At 25.4% G+C, this 19564-nt stretch overlaps 2 protein-coding genes across 7 annotated transcripts in view; one reads left to right on the top strand and one right to left on the bottom strand.

Annotated features, from left to right (window-relative positions):
- The window catches only part of LOC112602708 (paxillin-like), a 29648-nt gene extending 14984 nt beyond the window's left edge, over positions 1-14664 (bottom strand). Inside the window, exons 1-4 of one of the 6 annotated variants that reach the window (XM_025350959.1) lie at positions 14469-14664; positions 14359-14384; positions 2615-2835; positions 1320-1440 (exon numbers count right to left, since the gene is read on the bottom strand). In XM_025350959.1, the coding sequence (XP_025206744.1) occupies positions 1320-1440; positions 2615-2835; positions 14359-14371 (355 nt within the window). In that variant the 5' untranslated portion in view covers positions 14372-14384; positions 14469-14664. Of the gene's footprint in view, positions 1-1319; positions 1441-2614; positions 2836-4572; positions 4662-6626; positions 6725-9487; positions 9861-14358 lie in introns of those variants that run through there. The other 5 variants (XM_025350952.1, XM_025350936.1, XM_025350974.1 and 2 more) reach the window with 5 other exon arrangements.
- A 236-nt stretch (positions 14665-14900) lies between these two features.
- Positions 14901-17183, top strand: LOC112602658. The gene is made up of 5 exons (XM_025350858.1): positions 14901-15527; positions 15710-16062; positions 16151-16458; positions 16531-16708; positions 16772-17183. The coding sequence occupies exons 1-5, from the start codon at positions 15508-15510 to the stop codon at positions 16975-16977; spliced, it is 1065 nt and encodes a 354-aa protein (XP_025206643.1). The 5' UTR covers positions 14901-15507; the 3' UTR covers positions 16978-17183.
- Positions 17184-19564: the final 2381 nt, after the last annotated feature.

Below are 19564 nucleotides of genomic sequence, written 5' to 3'. Positions count from 1 at the left end.
TATACTCAAAACACAACATTTATAGAGCAGTAAGTTTCTTATTTTAATTAAATTAAATTTTATTAGATATAATAATATAATAAACTTATTTTAGCTAATATTTTTAAATACTTTTTTATTCAGAAGACGAATAAAAGTCTTCACATTATAATAATGGTTTATTTTATATAATATTTTATTTTTAATATATTTAATCATATTTAAGCTGTAAGAATTAAGATCTATTAGTGCTTAAAATGGTACATAGAAAGCACAGTATATGGGGGAGGATTTTAGATGTACTTAGCCACCCACAGTTTTAAAATCTGCACCCTCATACCAGTCATAACATATGCTATTTATGGTTAAAATTGTATATTAATAAATATAATAATTTAATTTTACTATACAATAAAAACTATACAAAGCCATAATTAAGTACTTGTATATTTATTAAACGGTGGAAGATGAGGGTAGGCTGGAGTTGTTCACTAACAATAAGTTAGTATGCAATCTACTATTAAAAGGCTAGTTTTTTTTTTTAATATTGTGTCTTTGCATTAAAAAACAAAAAAACTTTTAAGCAACAAATAAGGAAATAGAATATTTAGTAAAAAAATTAAGTTTTAAAATTTATGGTGTTGACAAACTTTTTTAAGTAATTTCTCTAAGTAATTTATTGTCTAATTATATTAGTATAAAAATCTAAAACCAGGAATGACACTTTCTTACTAATAAATAGCATTGAAATTAATAAAGGTGAATTTACTTAACCAATAACTATACTTAATTTTAATTTTAAAATAAACTTAATATGATTAATACTCATCAGTCATTAACCATTATTATTTTATTTTTGATAGTAATTATTATTGGTATTTAAGATACATAAGAAGCAAAAGATAACTTTATTATAAAATTTTCAAATTTCTATGACTACCAAGTATTTATTGGTCTATATTAAATGTTGATAGATTAACTACTCATTAGCATAATATTACACTCTCACCATACTGCATTTTTAATCTGATCAAGTACAGAAAATATTCCTACACAAGGGAAACATAGAGATACGTAGTGTTTTCATTTAGTGTAAATTAATTCTAGTACATTTATAATGATATATATATTTAAATTACAAAAATAACACTGACAACATTTATAGTGTATCTGAGTAATATTTACTTATTTTTACTTGGTGATAAACAAAATAAATAAATATACATATTTATTTAATAGTAAATTTTAAATTATGTATAATGACAATAGATACAATGGTATATTCTTAATACATTTCTATTTAATATTGTTTTAAAATGTAATTAAAATACTATACTTACATTTTTTATCTGCATAGCGAGAATTACTAAGATCTTGAAGTAATGTGTCAAGTTCTGAAAGATTATTATTCAATGAAGATGTCATTTTTGATGATTTAAATTCATTTTTAGGTTGTGTTGGCTACAAAAGGAAAATCAATATTTAATAAATTGTCCATTCAAACCTAATATTTACAAAAAAAAAATTAAATATTTCTTATTAATGAGTAAAAATTTAGGAATGTTAATAGATAATTTTTTCTAAATACAAGAATAGTATAACATTTCAAAGTATTTTATATGCTTAATAGAAAAATATACAAGGTAATTCACTAAATAGGCTTAATATTCATAATATATATATATATATTTTTAATAATCAATTTATTCAAATTATGATTTCTGTAATTTTTAAGTATGCCTACCTAAAGAACATATTTTGAAATAATTTTATTTTTATACTATTTATAAAGTGTCCAATGCTGATACCACCTCTTTTTTCCATAGAGAACTAATTATCTTTTTGACAATTATTGAACAGGTGACATTTTCAAAATTATTGATTTACAAAATTGAAATTCGAATGAGTAATTATTAAGTACTAACTACTACATAGTTATGAGTTATTTATCTTTGTGTAGTAAGAATTTATAGATTAATGATAAAAGGTTTAGAAGATATGAAGCATATAGTTATTTGAAAATTGCAGTAATTAATATTAATCTATAAATATTTAGTAATTTGTTAAAAACTATCCAATAATAATAAGTACTATGTAGATTAAATATAACATAATTTTATATTTTTGTAAATCATTTTCAAAGATTATAATTCTCTGTAAAAACATTTTAATAGGTAACTGGTAACTCAGAAACTACTCGCAGTCAAACTTTGATTTATATATATTAAAATTAAAAAAAAATTATCTGTTTAACAATTTACAAAGAAAAAGGGGTTTTTAACTTTAAAAAAAAAGTTGATGTCATCATGGGCTCTTTTTTATTGGATGGCATAAAAATACGGTTGGAATATTAATAAAATAAAGTCATTAAGCTTACTTAAAAATTCTAAAAATCAAAATTTAAATAAATTCATTATTTAAGTAAAACTTGGAGTTAAGTACTTGGCAAATCTTGTATAATATATTATGGTTTCAAAATAAAATTGAAAAAAATGTATACAAACTATTTTATTAAGCTTGTTAACAGTACAATAGTATGTGCATAAAATTCAATTTTAAATTAAAGAAAAATAAGTGTTTTCATTTAAGTAATATGAAAAATTGCTAATAAGTACTTTATGGAAAATATCCATACCGATAGTTCTTGTCGAACCGCAGGGTTTGAAGTTGACCTTTCAATCTTGTGAGATCGGACCGTCGCATATTCTGGTGGTTGTACTGGACTATGTGCAACCGGTGAACCAGCAGAAGGCAATCGAGACCGAATGCCATTAATACTTCCATATCCTCCATTGACGCCACCATTTAATTTGTTGGTCTGCTGTATTGTGCTTTGCAGATCCGCGAGCAATGCATCTAAATGAAATTAAAAATATTTCATTTAATATTATGTATAATAAATTATAAACAATAACATTTGAACACATAACGATAATTAGGTATCGTAATATTAAAACTAAAGTTATGAATTAGTACCTATATAGAATATAGTGCGCCTAATGTAATATAAATGTAATATACGAATATGACATCATATACATAATATTATAGGAGCTAGTACCTATATATAGAAACATGTTTTATCCTCCGCACATTTTACATTTGCGTTTAATGTGTATAACGTGGCAATCTGAATACTCTACATCCGCTAAATAAATTTCCTGATGAAAATGACCAAGTTTAGCATAATTATTAAGCGACATTATAGGCGGATCTGTAATGTGCGGTAACGCACATTTTTATACAAGGAAATCGCAAATGAGAAATGGTATTTTGCCATAATCATTCATCATTTGCATGTCAAATTCACATAATATTTATGAATAGGACAAAACATATGGGCGCGTACAAGCTACGTTAAATTATACCATAATTAAGTGGCACGACGTTGTAGAATGCATATAGTTGATTTGGTTCATAAAATAAAACCAATTTTAAACGTAATTTTAATTTAAAATTTCTACACTAATCACAAGAATAAATGTTAAAAGTAAATCTTGAAACATTATTTAATATAAAAATTTTAAAACCTCAGAATTCACAATTTTGAAATATATAAAAAAACACCACATCATTTTCATTATATTTAAATTCTAGATCTATTAAGACTAAAAATAGTTTAAATCATTAAAAAATTATCACTCAATTTTTCATTTATAAAATGCTATAATAAAAATAATATTAACTCTTGGATTACTCTTGTAATCCTTCAATCCAAAAATATAACATACTATCAAATAAAAAACATTATTATAGAGCACTCAATTCAAAATCCGTTAAAAAATAAAATGATTATTGTCAAAATATTATTTATTAAGCATATTTATAAGTATGACTATAGGTGTGATTATGCTATTTTAAAGTACCTAAGTATACTTAGCAATGTAAAAATATTAGCATTCTAGTCCGAGAATTTCAATAATACGTTTTTAGAGATAAGTATATATATATATATAAGGATAGAAGGTATATAATGAATTAAATAATTTGGTCACGAGTTATCATATATAAAATACCCAGTTATCGTATTTAGCCTGTGAATAATTCATTTAAGTAACTAAGTAATAGTAACTGTACAATTTAACAATATAAAATTTAATCGGAATTTAAAAAAATAAATACATTAAGATAATGTGTTAAAAGCTTAAATTGCGTATAATTAACTTAACTGCAGAAAATAATACTAATTTAATTATTAGTAATAAATCTAAATATAAACATAAAAATGAACATACAAAATAATGATAATCAATAAATTTTCTTTTAGTTAATCCTATTCGCAAGTTTAGGTTACTAATTTTATGATTTTTAGTTAAAAGTTGCACTCGTTATGATCGTGCCAAAAATTAATGAAAAAAAAAAAATAGCTCGTAAAATGTATGTTCTTACACAAAATACAAATAATAAACATAAATATGTATAGGATTACGAAATATCATAAATAAATAGGTATATATATTTACTATTTACTACTAGTTGTTTATAAATTTTTTTCAATAATATGCTTTACAAAGTATATTTTTCTTATCAGTAGAACAATCTTTTTTACGCAGTAATTAAAATTATATAGAATATTATAATGAAATGATTTACCTATATAAGATGATTTGTCGTATTTATTTATAACAAAATCTTGACTAGCCATTTCCCACGCCTATGATACTATAATTTGAATAAATATACCTGTGTAATGTATGTATAAATATATTATGATATTCGCGTGTCATAAATCGTCAATGCCATTTTAAACACAATCATTGTGTAATTGAAGCTGGGTATGAGTCCGTGGTGAAAACAAAAACTGTATGTTTACGACATGAATAAAACGCGCGTTTGAGGTGTGGGTTCTTACGCACTATATCAACCGCGATATTATAATCATCAGATTATGAATAATACCCACGTTCATGACAAATTCGAAGAGCTGCACGCAGAAAACTGGCTAATTTATATCGAGGCCAATAGAACCTAGAGGATTTGTTTTTAAAATAGAAATAGAACCAAACACCTTTTTGGATCAATAAGCTACGCTCAGCGTGTAGGCGGCGTACGCTAAGCCAGGATATATAAGTGTATAAAATATACAGGCTAACGTTATTTGCGGATTTTTTTTAAATATTACGTTTGGAACAATTCCAAAGTTTTAGTAAAATTTTTAGAAAATTATTTTTTAAAACAAATTTGAGTTAAATGAAAAATTCTAAACCTGCAAATTATTTCAGCAAATAATAATATTATTATATGCGCGTAGCAACGTAGGTATGAGTAGTGAGTACTCATAGTTACATTTTCAGTCGAAGTTGCCAAGTACAGGATATTATAACTGCATAAATAATTAATTTACACATCAATTAAAATAATTTATATAATAGATATGGTTCAAGTTATAGACAATCACCGGTAGAGACCCGTTTTAGGAAGTGTCTACCGATGTCTAATAGGTACGGTAAAGTTTAAAAGATCTAAGAAATAAAAATAGATAGATATTAATTTTCCGGATGGGATATGTGGAATATCAAAAAAGATTTTAAAAACTCTAACAGTATTTTGAATTGTTTTTAATCTATGCATAAAGTGATGACTTTTTTAACAACAATAATAAATAATAGTTCATATTAATATTAGTATGTTTAGTGTTTTTAGCATATTTTTTTTATCAAACTACACATATTTTAATTCACTTATTTTTGATTCTAACCTATGTGACTACTGACAATAGAGTATAAATAATACTTATTAAGTATAGATGTCTTACTATAATGAATAATTTTTTACTATACACAATATTTTTAAAACAATAAAAAGGATATTTAAGTTTCAGTCATAAATTATAAATAAGATAAGAAATTTAATAAATACTTTATGAATTGTGCATGGCACATATTAAATTAACATTTTTTTATAAAATTTGAATGATTATAGTTATTTTTGAAATTATTTTATATTATATTATCAAGTTTAAAAATAATCTTGAAATCAATGTTTTTTTGTTTTTTTTTAAACTGTCTATAATATGTCAAAAATATAATATGCTAAAGTAAAAAAAAATGGGATAAATTATCTATATATAAAAGTCATCGATTGCTATATTACTATTATAACGATGAATAATAATTTATTTCTTAAATTTATTATACATTTATACCACAAAGAAAGTTCAAAAATGTTATGTAACTAAATCCTTCAACGGAAAATTTAACCAAAAGAGTACTTAAGACAAGTTATTATGTTATTAAAATAGTGCTTTAACTAAATTTTCAATGATCGTATGGAAATAAATTCAGGCAGAACCGAATAGTATATTATTGAATTATTTGATAATCTTCATATCCAAATAATTAGGTGATATTTTAAATATTCAAATCATTGAGTATTATTATTATTATTTGATAGTTTCAAACTATTCGAAGATAGAAGATTTAGTATAATTGAATATTTGAATGTATAACATTCAATTGTTTATGCTAACACGAATTATATTCGATAAAATTAACTATTCAATAGTACTCATCTCTCAAAAAAATAAAGAAATGTGCAATAGACTTGCTCATAATAAATTTGGATATTAATAATTTATGAAAACTTTAATCTAAAAGCAATTAAACTATATAAATATTAGAATACATAAAATATAATAATTTACTAACCGTTCATTTTCATTTTTAATTATTATTAAGGTAAATACACTTAGAATTATAACAAACTTTCACGATATAAACGAAACGCGATAAACAACACAACTCGGTTTCAGAACACCAACTGGTTGTTAAAAGAGACATCCAGACCAAATCGAGATCATCCTACACAGAATTGAATTTTTTACAATGATTATATAGTAATATATAAAAAAAAAGGGAGAAGTCCGTAGGCGTCAAGGTATTTTGCTAAAGGTGTTGCATTTTTGCAGACGCTTAATAGCTAAGATAGTAAAATCAATATGACAAGCTCTCTCACTAACATAAATTACCTATAGTAGATCAATGTGATAGTAACTGAAGTTGGAATAAATATTTATGATTTTTAAACACATAATAATAATATAAAATCAATATGGATGTAGAATCTTATTAAAAATATAAACCGGTTTTATGTAAGTTTAATTGTGTTCATTACATTTATCTATTTCTGAATATAATAATATTATGTATACCTAAATAGTTAAAAATTTGAAATAAGTGTTAAAAAAAATACATGATTGGTAATAATGTCAATTTATTACTATAAAATCTATTGCACCTAAATTTAAATTATTATTTTTTTCAAAAATCTAAAGTTTTAAGTCCAATAGGTATCGATTAACGTAGTTAATTTTTTGAATTTATTTCGTATAAATAAATCAAAGTTCGAGTATCTACATTCTACATGCTAAGTATAAAAAAATCAAAAGCATACACCTACAGTTTATGTCAAAGACGTTTTTGAAGGGTTTACACGTAAAGTGATACGGTTACATAAAATTAAAGATATAAATAAAATATGATATAACATATACGTAGTGAAACATATATTGCCAGTAGAAGTTATGTTAAATGAGCCATCATAAAATTACGATATATTTTAAAGGTTTCTTTTTTAATCTAATAGTATGTAAAAACTATTTTCCATGATTATTCTACTGCTATTATTTAAATAGGTACTATAACGTAATAAAAGCCTGAATTATTAGTAGGTAAAAGTAAAATGTTTTAAAATCTGTACTGATTATAAAAACATGATATAATAACAAACTTATTTTGATAAAGAAAATATAAAATTAAAACGTGTTAAGTAGATGTTAATAAATTGTACATATAAAATGAAACTGCAGGTACATATACCCGTAAATACTTTAATATTTATAATAGGTTATATAATTAAATTATATTTTACAAAACGTTAATAATATAACATTTTGAATTAATTATTGCTAGAATAATTAACAGTAAAAAATGTTTAACATGAGAAAAATAATTTATAAAAAACTTTATCTATAAAACAGTTTTGTAGTATAATTAACAATTATTGTAACTGCCAAGAATAATGAACAAAAAGGACGTTAACCTCCAGCTTCTCCAGGTTCAATATTTCTGCTAAAAATAGTAATTGTGCAGACATGTTAATTTTTTCTTTTATATAGAAATAAATCTGAATGACAAACATAAAATTTTGAAAGCTATAAGATTTTTTAATTTAATTTAAGATTTGAATTTAAAACTATTGTATTATTAATGTATTGTAACTTTATAGCTGTAGATAAGTTTATATTAATAGGTACTTAGCTATGAAGTTATTAACTGACTTAAGATAATTATTATAGGTACAAACTACAAGTAAACAATAACTTACTATAAAAGTAACAATATTGTACAATCATTGACGGATAATTTATTAATGAGATCATGTTAGGTTAAAATATAATATGAATTATTTTACTTTAAAATTAAAATTTGTCAAAAACAAACTAAAAATTGTATTTGAATATTTTTAATATTGAAGGGTATGTACTAGAGGTATATATTATAGTAGATATTTTATATGAGTTAACCAGCAATGACAAATTATATTCTCTTTGCGTTTTTTTTAGTCTATACCTTAACCTTCAAATATTTAAAATAATTATGTAATATAAGGTTATATATAGTATATACTATATAATAATTGTTATATAAAGAAAAATGATTTATAGTTTATGACAAATCAAGGAACCATTCATCATATTTAACTCATTTTATATCATCAATTTTCTTTCAATATAATTGTATTTAGCTTTTTCCAAATGATTACGTAGGTATACACTCAAACATACTTTCTATTATATGAAGTCAGTTCTGCATTCAATTTTAATAGGTGCCTTATTTGGAATCTACTTTATATGGGTTTGGCCTACTTTAATGCGTCTCACAAAATATCACATACTCACACCACATGTAGTAAATTTCTGTTAATTAATAAATTTATTAAAATTTATTAAGTTATCACTTATTACAAAACATAAGTCATAGAAATATAAACAGAACTATAAAAAATTTTCTTTTCATCATTATTAAATTATTACAATACACTTATTAATAACAATTATCAATATCGTGCATATAACTTATCAAATCAAAATTATTTATAACACATTATATATCACATTTCACGGTACACGCATACTAATATATTATATATATTTAATTATGTATTTAAATTTATATACAGTATACACATGTATAAAATATAAATATGTAATATATAATATTTTTAAATGTATAAATTATAAGCGTATAGAAGAAGCTGGTTATATAAGGGTTATAAAGATAATATCATTAAATAAAAAAAAAAAAAAGGAAAAAATAATAATGCAAAGGATTTTGGCATAAAAATCAAATCAGTTAACGAAAATGAAATGAAAATTTTGGCATATGTAGGTTATACTCTAGAAGTTATTTATTTATAAATAGATGATATGAATGAAAATAATAAAACTCATCGTTTTTAAATGTCTATTAAAAAAGTAACATAAGCTAATGTAAATAAACAAACTCACATCCTGGTTTTGAACCATTTTTTCGTGTACATCTATACGGTTGATATGTGCCATGATATTGTTGAGGTTGTAGTTTTCCATAAATATTTTTATCCATTTTTGCAGTTAAATAAACAATGCTCCAGAATAAAAGTTTATACACTCATAAAAATCAATTTACGAATTGTATCGTTACCTACCTAACGAAAAACACAATACCACCAACGGGTAATGTAGAACTGGTACTGTGTATGCTAAGGGTCCTGATTTCCGGGATTTATTTTTATCGAATAGGAGTCATGCCAGATTCACTCTATCCGTGTGTCTTCTAAACATTTTATTAAAAACCGTAAGAAAAATAATAAAAATTAAAGTAAAACAACTTAGCAAATGAACAGAACGCAACGCGTGTGTCAACGGTCACCGGACAAACTGTTATGGGAGATACTGTATTACTATCCTGAAGGCCGGTATGAGAACGGTAAATAAAAAGTTAAACCACCGTCAGTACTTATATATACGACGTACGAGACGGAATTATTTTATATCAATAATATTATACGAAGCCATGTGGTAAATTTAAATTTAAAGTGGTTTTATGCTACAATATTTATACTTAATAAAAAATAAACTATGGTATTGACTGCTAATTAATTAAAATAATAACAATATATAATTTATCATTCCCGCATAAAGTTGATAACAGAAGCCGCCCTTGTTGAACATCACTCACGCATCACTTTAAACAATTTTTTTTTTTTTTTTTAATTGATATTTACCACATACATGAATTTAAAATTTATTTTATTCTTTAAAAAAAATATAAGTTACAAATATGATAATATTTAAAAAAAAATAAGTCAATGTATAAATATATGTATTATTTTATAATAATAATATAATATGTGTGGACGTGTAGTACTATTCATTACATTTATGTTTTTCTACTTGTCAAATTGAGTTTCATTTATTTTACATTGTAAAGTAATTATTATTAAAGATCATGCCTAATTTAACCATAATAATTGAAAAAACTATACCTTAAGAATTTAAGATTGATTTAGCAGTATTCAATTTACACATAATCAAAAATTTTATATTTATATACCAATTTGAAATAAGTTAGCTTCTCAATTCTTATAAAGCGTTTTAAAATGTTATTTAAATTTATTTGATTTCAACTTTTTTTTTTATTCATAATATTTGACCTTAAAATGAGTCTGTACTAGTTCATGGGTATGATAACCTTAAGAAATTCAACCTTCTATACTCTCTCCACTATATACGTATGTGTTCAATACGTTCATATGTTTATCTATTACTTGCCAAATTGTATTTCGTTTTCTTTAAACAATTTTAAGTGAAATAATATAAAAAATGCATTTTTACTAGTTTATTTTTTGTATAACTGATAATTCAAGATGAACCATACTTTTTCATTTCCACCTAAAGCAGCCACAATTAGGCAAGAATATGTAAAAACCCATCCTGCAGATTATCAATTACTTACATAAATAATTGTCATAAAATATTTGAGGAATTTTATACATTAAAAGTCATTGAAAGTTTGAACAAAATATAAAACTCGTATTTAGTTCACTTTGGTACAAGTTAATAAATCATCATTATTTTAATATGAAAACAAAAAAAAAAAAAAAATTATTGATAAATGCATAGCAATTATGCTCGGTTTAGCCTAAATATTCATAAAATCATTTAAGAACAGTCTTAATCAATTTTAAAATAAAAACACTACCTACTGGAAAATTAAAAAAATAATAGAAAAAAAAATGAGCAAATAGATACCACTCTGTATGACTATGTACTGTGAATATCGACTGGGTTATACTATAGAAGTATTCTATTTAATAAATTTAAATGCATTATTGCACACGTAATACAATTTTATATGAGCAAAAACTATTGTGCTTCTATATATCATTATTTTTTATATTCCAATTAAAATAATTTACTTTATTATTAGTATATTCCAGACATTCCAGTAGGTTAATCAATTTTTTTCCAAAAATATCGCATTAACTATTAATAATTAATATTATAATAATTATTAATATAATTTATACCGTATTATATAATTATAGTTATTAACGTTTGAGTCAATAAAATTTACCATAAAACAGTGTAAATAGGTAATATTTTTAAAATGTTAATGTGTAAAATTAAATTCATAATATACGTAAAAGTTTTAAGTCCACACGAATAATGTTTTTAAATTATAAAAAAAATAATGAGTGTTATTATTCATTATTAAATACGTAATTTGGTTCAAATATGAACTATAAATACATCATATAAAAATAATTGTGTTTGTATATTTTTTAAATATTTTAGTTCCACTTAATGAACTACTTCCGTAGAACATTTTATTAATTTTCATACCTAAGCTGTAAAAATTGAAGATTCTATAAATTGTTTACTAAAAAATACTTGTTAGTACATTTTCATGATTTTGATGAATTTTGTAAAAATCTGTATTTCATGTTTATATAAAATAAAATTATGCCAATGTTTTTAATAATTTTATACAGATATAAGAACAAATTATGTAAAATCTTGTATTAAATTTTCAAGAATTTCAATCCAACAAATAATTTTTAATCAACATTTTATAAAAAAATATTAATAATTTCCTATATCTATAAATAACTTATGAAAAGTCAAAACCTTAGATTAAAGTATAGTTAGATATTAAATTCTTGGCGGAGTAACGAACGAATGCATTTTACAATGGTGTACCTATTTTGTTTTATGCCATCGCCTTCTGGAGTGGTAAAAATGCTTCAACTGTTAATTTCAAGGGTATATCTTAGCAACAAATTTTATGTGGTTGGTATTTTTGATTTAAAGTAAAAATGTTCAGTATTTTGTAAAATTACATAAAACAGGAATGTACACAAAATACTACTTTTTGACAAAATCGAGTTAGTTATTTTGTTGTAATTCAAAAAACTGATAATTTAAATTAATATACTTAAAATGTTCACAAAATATTAGCGCTCACTAGATAATACATCATTTTTGAATTTTCAGAATAAATTTAAATAGTTTAAAAGTAGGTACATGAAATTTTTTCGAAAATGATAATCAAAATATTTATGCACAATCAAAAATCTGAACACTTAATTTTAGGTACTTTTTAGATACTCTAAAATGATATGGATACTTCTAATTTACTAGAATTTAGATAAAAAAGTTTACAAAAAGCCTTATATATCACTTTTATAAATTATTTAAATACAAATATTTACGAGATTGGATATTCATATATTACACGTGAAATAATAATTTATCATTTTGAGTATTTTTATTGACCTAAGACTAATTTATTTTCGTAAATATTTCAATATACATTTCATATTTTCAGATAATCAGTAAAAGTCGAGCAGGATACAGTAATGACCAAATAATGGGGTACTTAACTCAAGCTGTTATAAATAACATTGAAAATACAAACAAATCAGCTATCAGTTTAAAACTTTATGAATTGCGATAAGCTTTCTGAATTTTCAACACTGATGATAGTACCTAACATGAAACATTATATTATTTTTAAATATAAAAATAAAAAACTAGAAAAAAAATTAAACGATCTGTCATAGTTGATTTTAAACTAGATTTTTACCATGGATAATAAAATAATAAATTTCAGATGGAATATTTGTATTTTTAACTACGCAAATTTTAAGTATTAAAATGGATATTTCCTTAAAAGAAAATCAAAATACACTTTTTATTTAGAAAAAATAAAGTAAAATTATATTACTGAAACGAAGGCAGTGTTTTATGGTGCACAAAAGAATTTAGTGAGTATATAAAGTTAAAAAAAAGTATCCATCTATTTTTTATTTTGATATTTTTACATATTTTCAAGTTACGTTCAGCAATAGCCAATAATAATTATATGAAATTTGTTTCATATATTTTAAATTAATCCTTATATTAATCCTCCAGATCCGAGTCGGGAACCTTTTCGTAGGAAAGAGCAATTTTAAAAAAAAAGTTACTAAACCATAATTTCCAGAGGGCCGCATAGGTTTAAACAGTCTTTTTTTTTGTCATAGTTGTTACTATACACTATAGATAATAACGTAAGTATAATATAATTTACATTTTATGAATCTCAATAATATATTGATGAATTTTCCAAAGAGCTGCAGATTGCATGTTAAGGAGCCGCAGGTTCCCGACCCCTGTCCTCGACCCTAAACGGTCGACTTTTGTTAGTTTTCGTAATCATTTATTCATAAGTAAATCAAAAACAAACGTATTATCCCATGTTTGAATCAAATATCACCAATAGATAACTATACTAATTTTTAAATAATTATCAACTAAACCAATATGAATATTACATTAAAAAAAATAATACGCGTAAAACGGATAAGTTTTTTGGAGAATTATTTGAAAGTCAGGCTTAGCCAACACCTTTTCCCATGATTAATACAAATACGATTTATACATTTGATTCATTTAAAACCGACGGAACTGTGTTATTTTTTTCAACACTGCAAGTCTGTGAAAAAAAAGATAAAAAATAAGCACTAAATTTGCAGTATCCTCGATGGCTCGATCACACACGAATAAACGGGTACACACCGTTATAATACTCCTCGTCATCATTCATTATTATAGGTACTTGCTATAGCTGTTAGATTTATATACTAGTACACTACGTGTAAATTACTCTGTCCTATAATATTTTATTGATCGGCAGTCCTAGCACTGCGAATTTCACTCGAGATTCTTAAAATTTTAAATACAATTTTTACGTTTTTTATTTATATGTCTATGTAATTATACAAAAATGATACGACATCGACTAAATCTTATTTGGTACATGTACATAACTACGGTAATAATTAATAACTCACCTAGATCATCCATTTTCGTTGCGTACCTGCAATAGAAACTCAGTGTATAGCGACGTCTCCAATACTACGGTCACGATAATATTAATACTTTAAATATGATGTACACGTACAGTGAAGAACTGGGCACTTTGGCGTCCGGTTATGCGACTATATTGTTATTATGCATTTTTCATCGAGAACGAAAACAATTAAAAAAGACGTGCGCGGTGATGGAATTCCGACGGTTTTTTTGTTTATGAAATTTTTTCTTATTTAGGAATTTCGTTTTTATCAGTCTCGGAGAGAAATCATAATAATATACGTTTATACACTTAATAAACAGTAATCTCTTCGGCCTCGACGTCCGCCAATGTTTACGTATACGTTATCATATTATCACAATATCCTACATTCTGTCTGTGCACGTTATCAGTGTTGGCGGAAATGCAACGTTGCCGATGCGGCGTGCGTTCGGTCAAGTTGGTGACGGCAGCGAGCAACCGAGCACGCGTATCCGTTATCACGTCTATTGACTGTTAACAAATCTCTCTTACGACACCCACGCAGCGCTCACCCTCCCCGTCACCTACTCAACGATTTTACCGTCAACCCGTAGCACCACCGCTTTACGAATCGTTACGTCCGACCCTTTCTCCCCTACGCCGCCGCAACAACAATCAACAGGCTATTTTTATCCCCCATAACACATGCTTACGTCGAATATATATATATATATATAAAACAATAACAATATCATTATCAACTGTTTTTATTATTATTACTATTATTATTATTATTATTGCCGCCGCCGAAATTTCCGTCTTCGCCGCAGCACCAGCACTGAGTACTTTGAACATACAGCGACGAGACGATGCCCTTCCTCCTCTACAACTGTAGTAATACGAGCAGCAGTAGCAGCAGCAGCAGCAGCAGCAGCAACGGCATCGTCATCGTCGTTAGCAGCAGCCGCTTCTTCACCAGTCTGCCGACTCTACGACCCTAGTTTTAATTCTATTCGTGCCGACGAAAATAGTTTTTTGAGACCGACGAGAAGTCTCGTCCAAAACAATCCCCGCACGCCTACAGTCGCCCCCGCACAACCCGTCGAGCAATCTGACGAACACGCGACTGACAACTGACCTAGACACTCCACGGGCAGAAGTATTAACGATGCCTCCAGACATAAGCGAGTGAGTACGCGACCACCAAATAACATATTATTATTATTTTATTACTTAAGTATTAACTGCCCGTGTACGACGTGATCGTTCGTGCAGAGGGACTCGATTATCGATCGGACCCGTATCATCGTCGAAACGATAAAATAATACATTACTGTTTAATTATTATTAAATAACCACCCCTATGGTAGTCGTACGCGCGTGAGCGGCGACAAATTATTGTACAGTCGTGTCGTGCCGTCCACCATGCCGGGTGTTTGCAGTGATCCAAACTTTTTCGAGACCACTGTAGAACCGCTGCTCGCGGCCGGCCGCGAGGGCGACCTATGTGAATGGCTTAAGAAAAACGGACTAATAGCCAAGGAACAGAAGTGCCCGAACAACGAGTGTCTGACCACAGAAAAAATGCAATGGCATCGCGCACGCGTTGTCGACAAGTTCAATTGGGTGTGCCTGGAGTGCAAGAAGAAGGTGCCAGCTAGGCACGCATCTTTCTTCGCCGACTTTAAATGTGAACTGGGTTATGCTTTGAAAATCATTGACAGTAAGTGATAATCGTCAGTTAGTTGTATAGTATTGGCGACAATGTACGTTAAACACGCTCAACACTGGTGGTTTTTTTTTTTTCACAGGTTGGTGTAAGAATATGCCGCTCAGTGATGTCAGTGGAGAAGGTAGAACCAAAGTAAATGTGGCTAAACGTATTTATAATGGATGTGCTCAAGTGGCCGAATGGCATTTGAAAAAAATTGTCGGCGACTTCAAGCTGGGTGGCACTGATGTTGTAGTCATCGTAGATGTGTTTCCAGATGGCAACATGAGTTTAGAAGTACCAACCACGTCCCATAATAATAACTTTTCCAAAAGAGTGTTGTGCATTGCTGATACGGCTCACGTTCCTGTTCGTGTGTGGGCAAGCCTTCTAGATGGATCTAATAAAGTAAAAACATTTTAATTTATACTTATTCAATTAATAATATCTCTTAAAATGTATACAATTTATTGAATCTAGGAGAATTCTAAAATTGTAGAAATGGTCAAAAATCATGTAATGCTGGGTTCAACTATTGTGACAAATGAAATGTTGTATCCATTATTGCACAATTTACCTGGAATAGGAGAAGTCATAAGCACAGAAGCATTGATGAATTTAGACATTAACCATGATCACAAATCTTTAAAAAATTTAGGTTTGTACATTGTGAGTAAATTTCATTGAACCACTAGATACTTAAGAATGGTTTACTGTTTAGAAACTATATGGGCAACCACTGTGGAAGCCTGTATTCAATTACAAGATATGTCTACAACACATGCTGAACAACATCTATACGAACTACAGTGGAGACAGATGTATGGATTTATTGCTTTTCCATCCATTATACAACAGATTGTTGAGTATACAGCTTACAACAACCCAATATGTCCACCTTTGCCAAGTATATGGCCTACAAATTAAATCGATTGATAAGTACAAATGTTAGCTTAGTGCTAAACCCACCGTTTAATATTATATACATGGTAATTTATGTCAATTATTCTATGACATGACTATTGTTAAATTTGAAAAAGTTAATTTTTAAATTTTGTTCATAGCAATTCTTTTAATGATATCTGGTACTAATTTAATTTTTAAATGAAACAATAATTTGCTGAGTAAAAAGATCCAATTTTTTAGTTAAAAAATAATAATTAAAATACTAAAAAAGTATCTAGATGTTAAATTAATTTTGCGTTCTGTGTGCTAGCTTAATTTTCTAATCCTAGGCAAACTTAGTATATTTTATATTTTTTAAATTTACACTTTTCAAATGAATACTACATTTTCTAATATTAATTTCCCTAAAAAATTATTTCAAAAAGTATCTTTGTTTCTTTACCCTTGACTTATTGTTCTAATTAGTTTCTTTAAAAATAAAGTAACTACCTATTATTATTTAAAATTTAATTCATATTTTTTTTAAACTATTTACATATGTGAGTACTCTTAATTAAAATTAAATGATCCATATTTTAATACAATATGTTATGATATACATATCAATTATTATTAAATTTATTATTTATCTTGAAATATTAAAAAAAATTTTAAATATTTAGACACAAACATTAAATTTCTTAACTTAAAGTAATATATTTTAATATTACAATGTATTAACTGCACAGTTAAATATTTTTCAGAATTTTGTAACCATTTTCTAATATATTGGTAAAAATTTGTTTTTCATTTAATATGATTTTAATAGATATTAGTGTAATTAATATTGTCAAAGACTGTTTTTTTAACAAATTTTTACATTGTTTTATTTAAATAATTTGGTGCCATTCTATAAGTTAAATAAATTAAGAAAAGTATAGTCTATAAGCAATATTAAAAGAATAGATAAATATTTACGAATATTAAAAAGTACAGGGTAATTCAGCTATAACCAAAACATAGTATATTTTTTTTTACTATAAAATATACAACTTAAGCATACATGTGATTTTACACCAATAATGTTTTCTCATATGGATTAAAGACTATCAGAGCCAGGGTTAAATGTTTAATAATAGACATCAATTGTATACTTATGGTAGATAGTTACTCCATTTTTATTTTTTACATCACTTAACATTGTTAAAGTCTGTTATTCAGAATTAATGTAAATAATTTGTAGAAATAACTTAAAAATTTGTTTTAGTTTATAATTAAATTTGTTTATATGAATACGCTATAAAGTTCTTTGTGGCGGATTTTACAGCACAAATATTATTTAATATATTTATAATCAAATCAAATATGGTTACAAAAATTATATTATGTTAAATTCAATATTACTAACTCAGTGAATTATGTATAACTATTAATTAATTTGTGGTTTCTATTTTACCGTGTGATACATTTTTATTTTTATTGTCTGTTGATTAACGTTAATTTTTTTTCAAATTGTTTTTATTTAATAGAGAATGAAAAATTTAGCTTTAACGTTTGTTTACAATTATTTTATTAATTAAATGTGTTTCATATTTTTTAATTTTAATATAAGTGGTTATGCTATTTTACAATTTATAATTTGTTTATTAAAAAACTAAATACTCTATTAACATACTCAAAATCATTGTATATTGCCGAATAATTGCTATTAATATTGTCTTAAAATTATGTTATTGAATAAAATTGTTATTTTGTAAAAGCGACAATAATAGAACTTGTCAAGTGCCTTTTTACTGTAACTTTTATTTCTAAAGCTCAAAAACACTCTAATTTTCTAATTATTGTGCATTCAAAATGTTATTAAATATTATACTTTACAATATACATAATTCTGCTCAATGATATGAAATTTCTGTAAAATTCTAACATTAAATTGTATTTTACTCTTGGTTATACTTAGACATTTTGTTTAGTAAATTTATTGTTTGTATATATCATGTTCATTTAAGTTATAATCTATTCTTGTTACTAATACCTAAATCCTAATTGTTTTCTAAAGTGAATTATTATTACATTGCTATTGTTTGCCTTTTTTTCAATGTAAGACTAAACTTATACCAAACGCTTTAATTTTTATCATTTTTTATTGTCTCACAATGTTGAAATATTGTAACGTGTTACTTATATTCTTATTTTAATTTTCGTTGAACAATTAAAATAATTTACCAGTAATAAAATATTTTCAAAATTATTACTTTATTTTTCAAATAATCCACTTTAAGCAAAACATGTGTTTAGTACATTGTAGATTGTTCCTAGTAATTTCATTTTGAAATGTCGTTTTCCATTTTATACATTACTTCCATTTTTGTTTTTCATTGTATTTTCATTAATAGAAATATATTATGTCTACAATATTATTAAGTAGGAATTTATTATTTATTTATAATTATTTTTTTTATTTCAAAATATCAATGTTAGACATTATTTTTGAGACTTAATAATGTTAGTTTTTATTTTAAATATTTTAACAATTTTTGACTTGTTAATTGAACTGATTAATACGATTTGTTTAAACCTGAAACTCGCTATCTTCCTCTAGCAAGTGGCTTATATAAAATGTGTTTTT

Source organism: Melanaphis sacchari, unplaced genomic scaffold (genome assembly GCF_002803265.2).
Source record: "Melanaphis sacchari strain LSU unplaced genomic scaffold, SCAv2.0 Contig105_pilon_pilon, whole genome shotgun sequence".
NCBI classification, from domain to species: domain Eukaryota; kingdom Metazoa; phylum Arthropoda; class Insecta; order Hemiptera; family Aphididae; genus Melanaphis; species Melanaphis sacchari.
Note: the sequence above shows the minus strand (reverse complement) of the source record. Positions and strands in the feature narration are given on the sequence as shown.

Coding starts and splice junctions, on each gene's coding strand:
- LOC112602658 (XM_025350858.1), top strand. CDS start 15,508: ATGCCTCCAGACATAAGCGA. Junction 16,063..16,150: donor TGCTTTGAAAATCATTGACA/GTAAGTGATAAT, acceptor TTTTTTTCACAG/GTTGGTGTAAGAATATGCCG. Junction 16,709..16,771: donor CAAATCTTTAAAAAATTTAG/GTTTGTACATTG, acceptor TTTACTGTTTAG/AAACTATATGGGCAACCACT.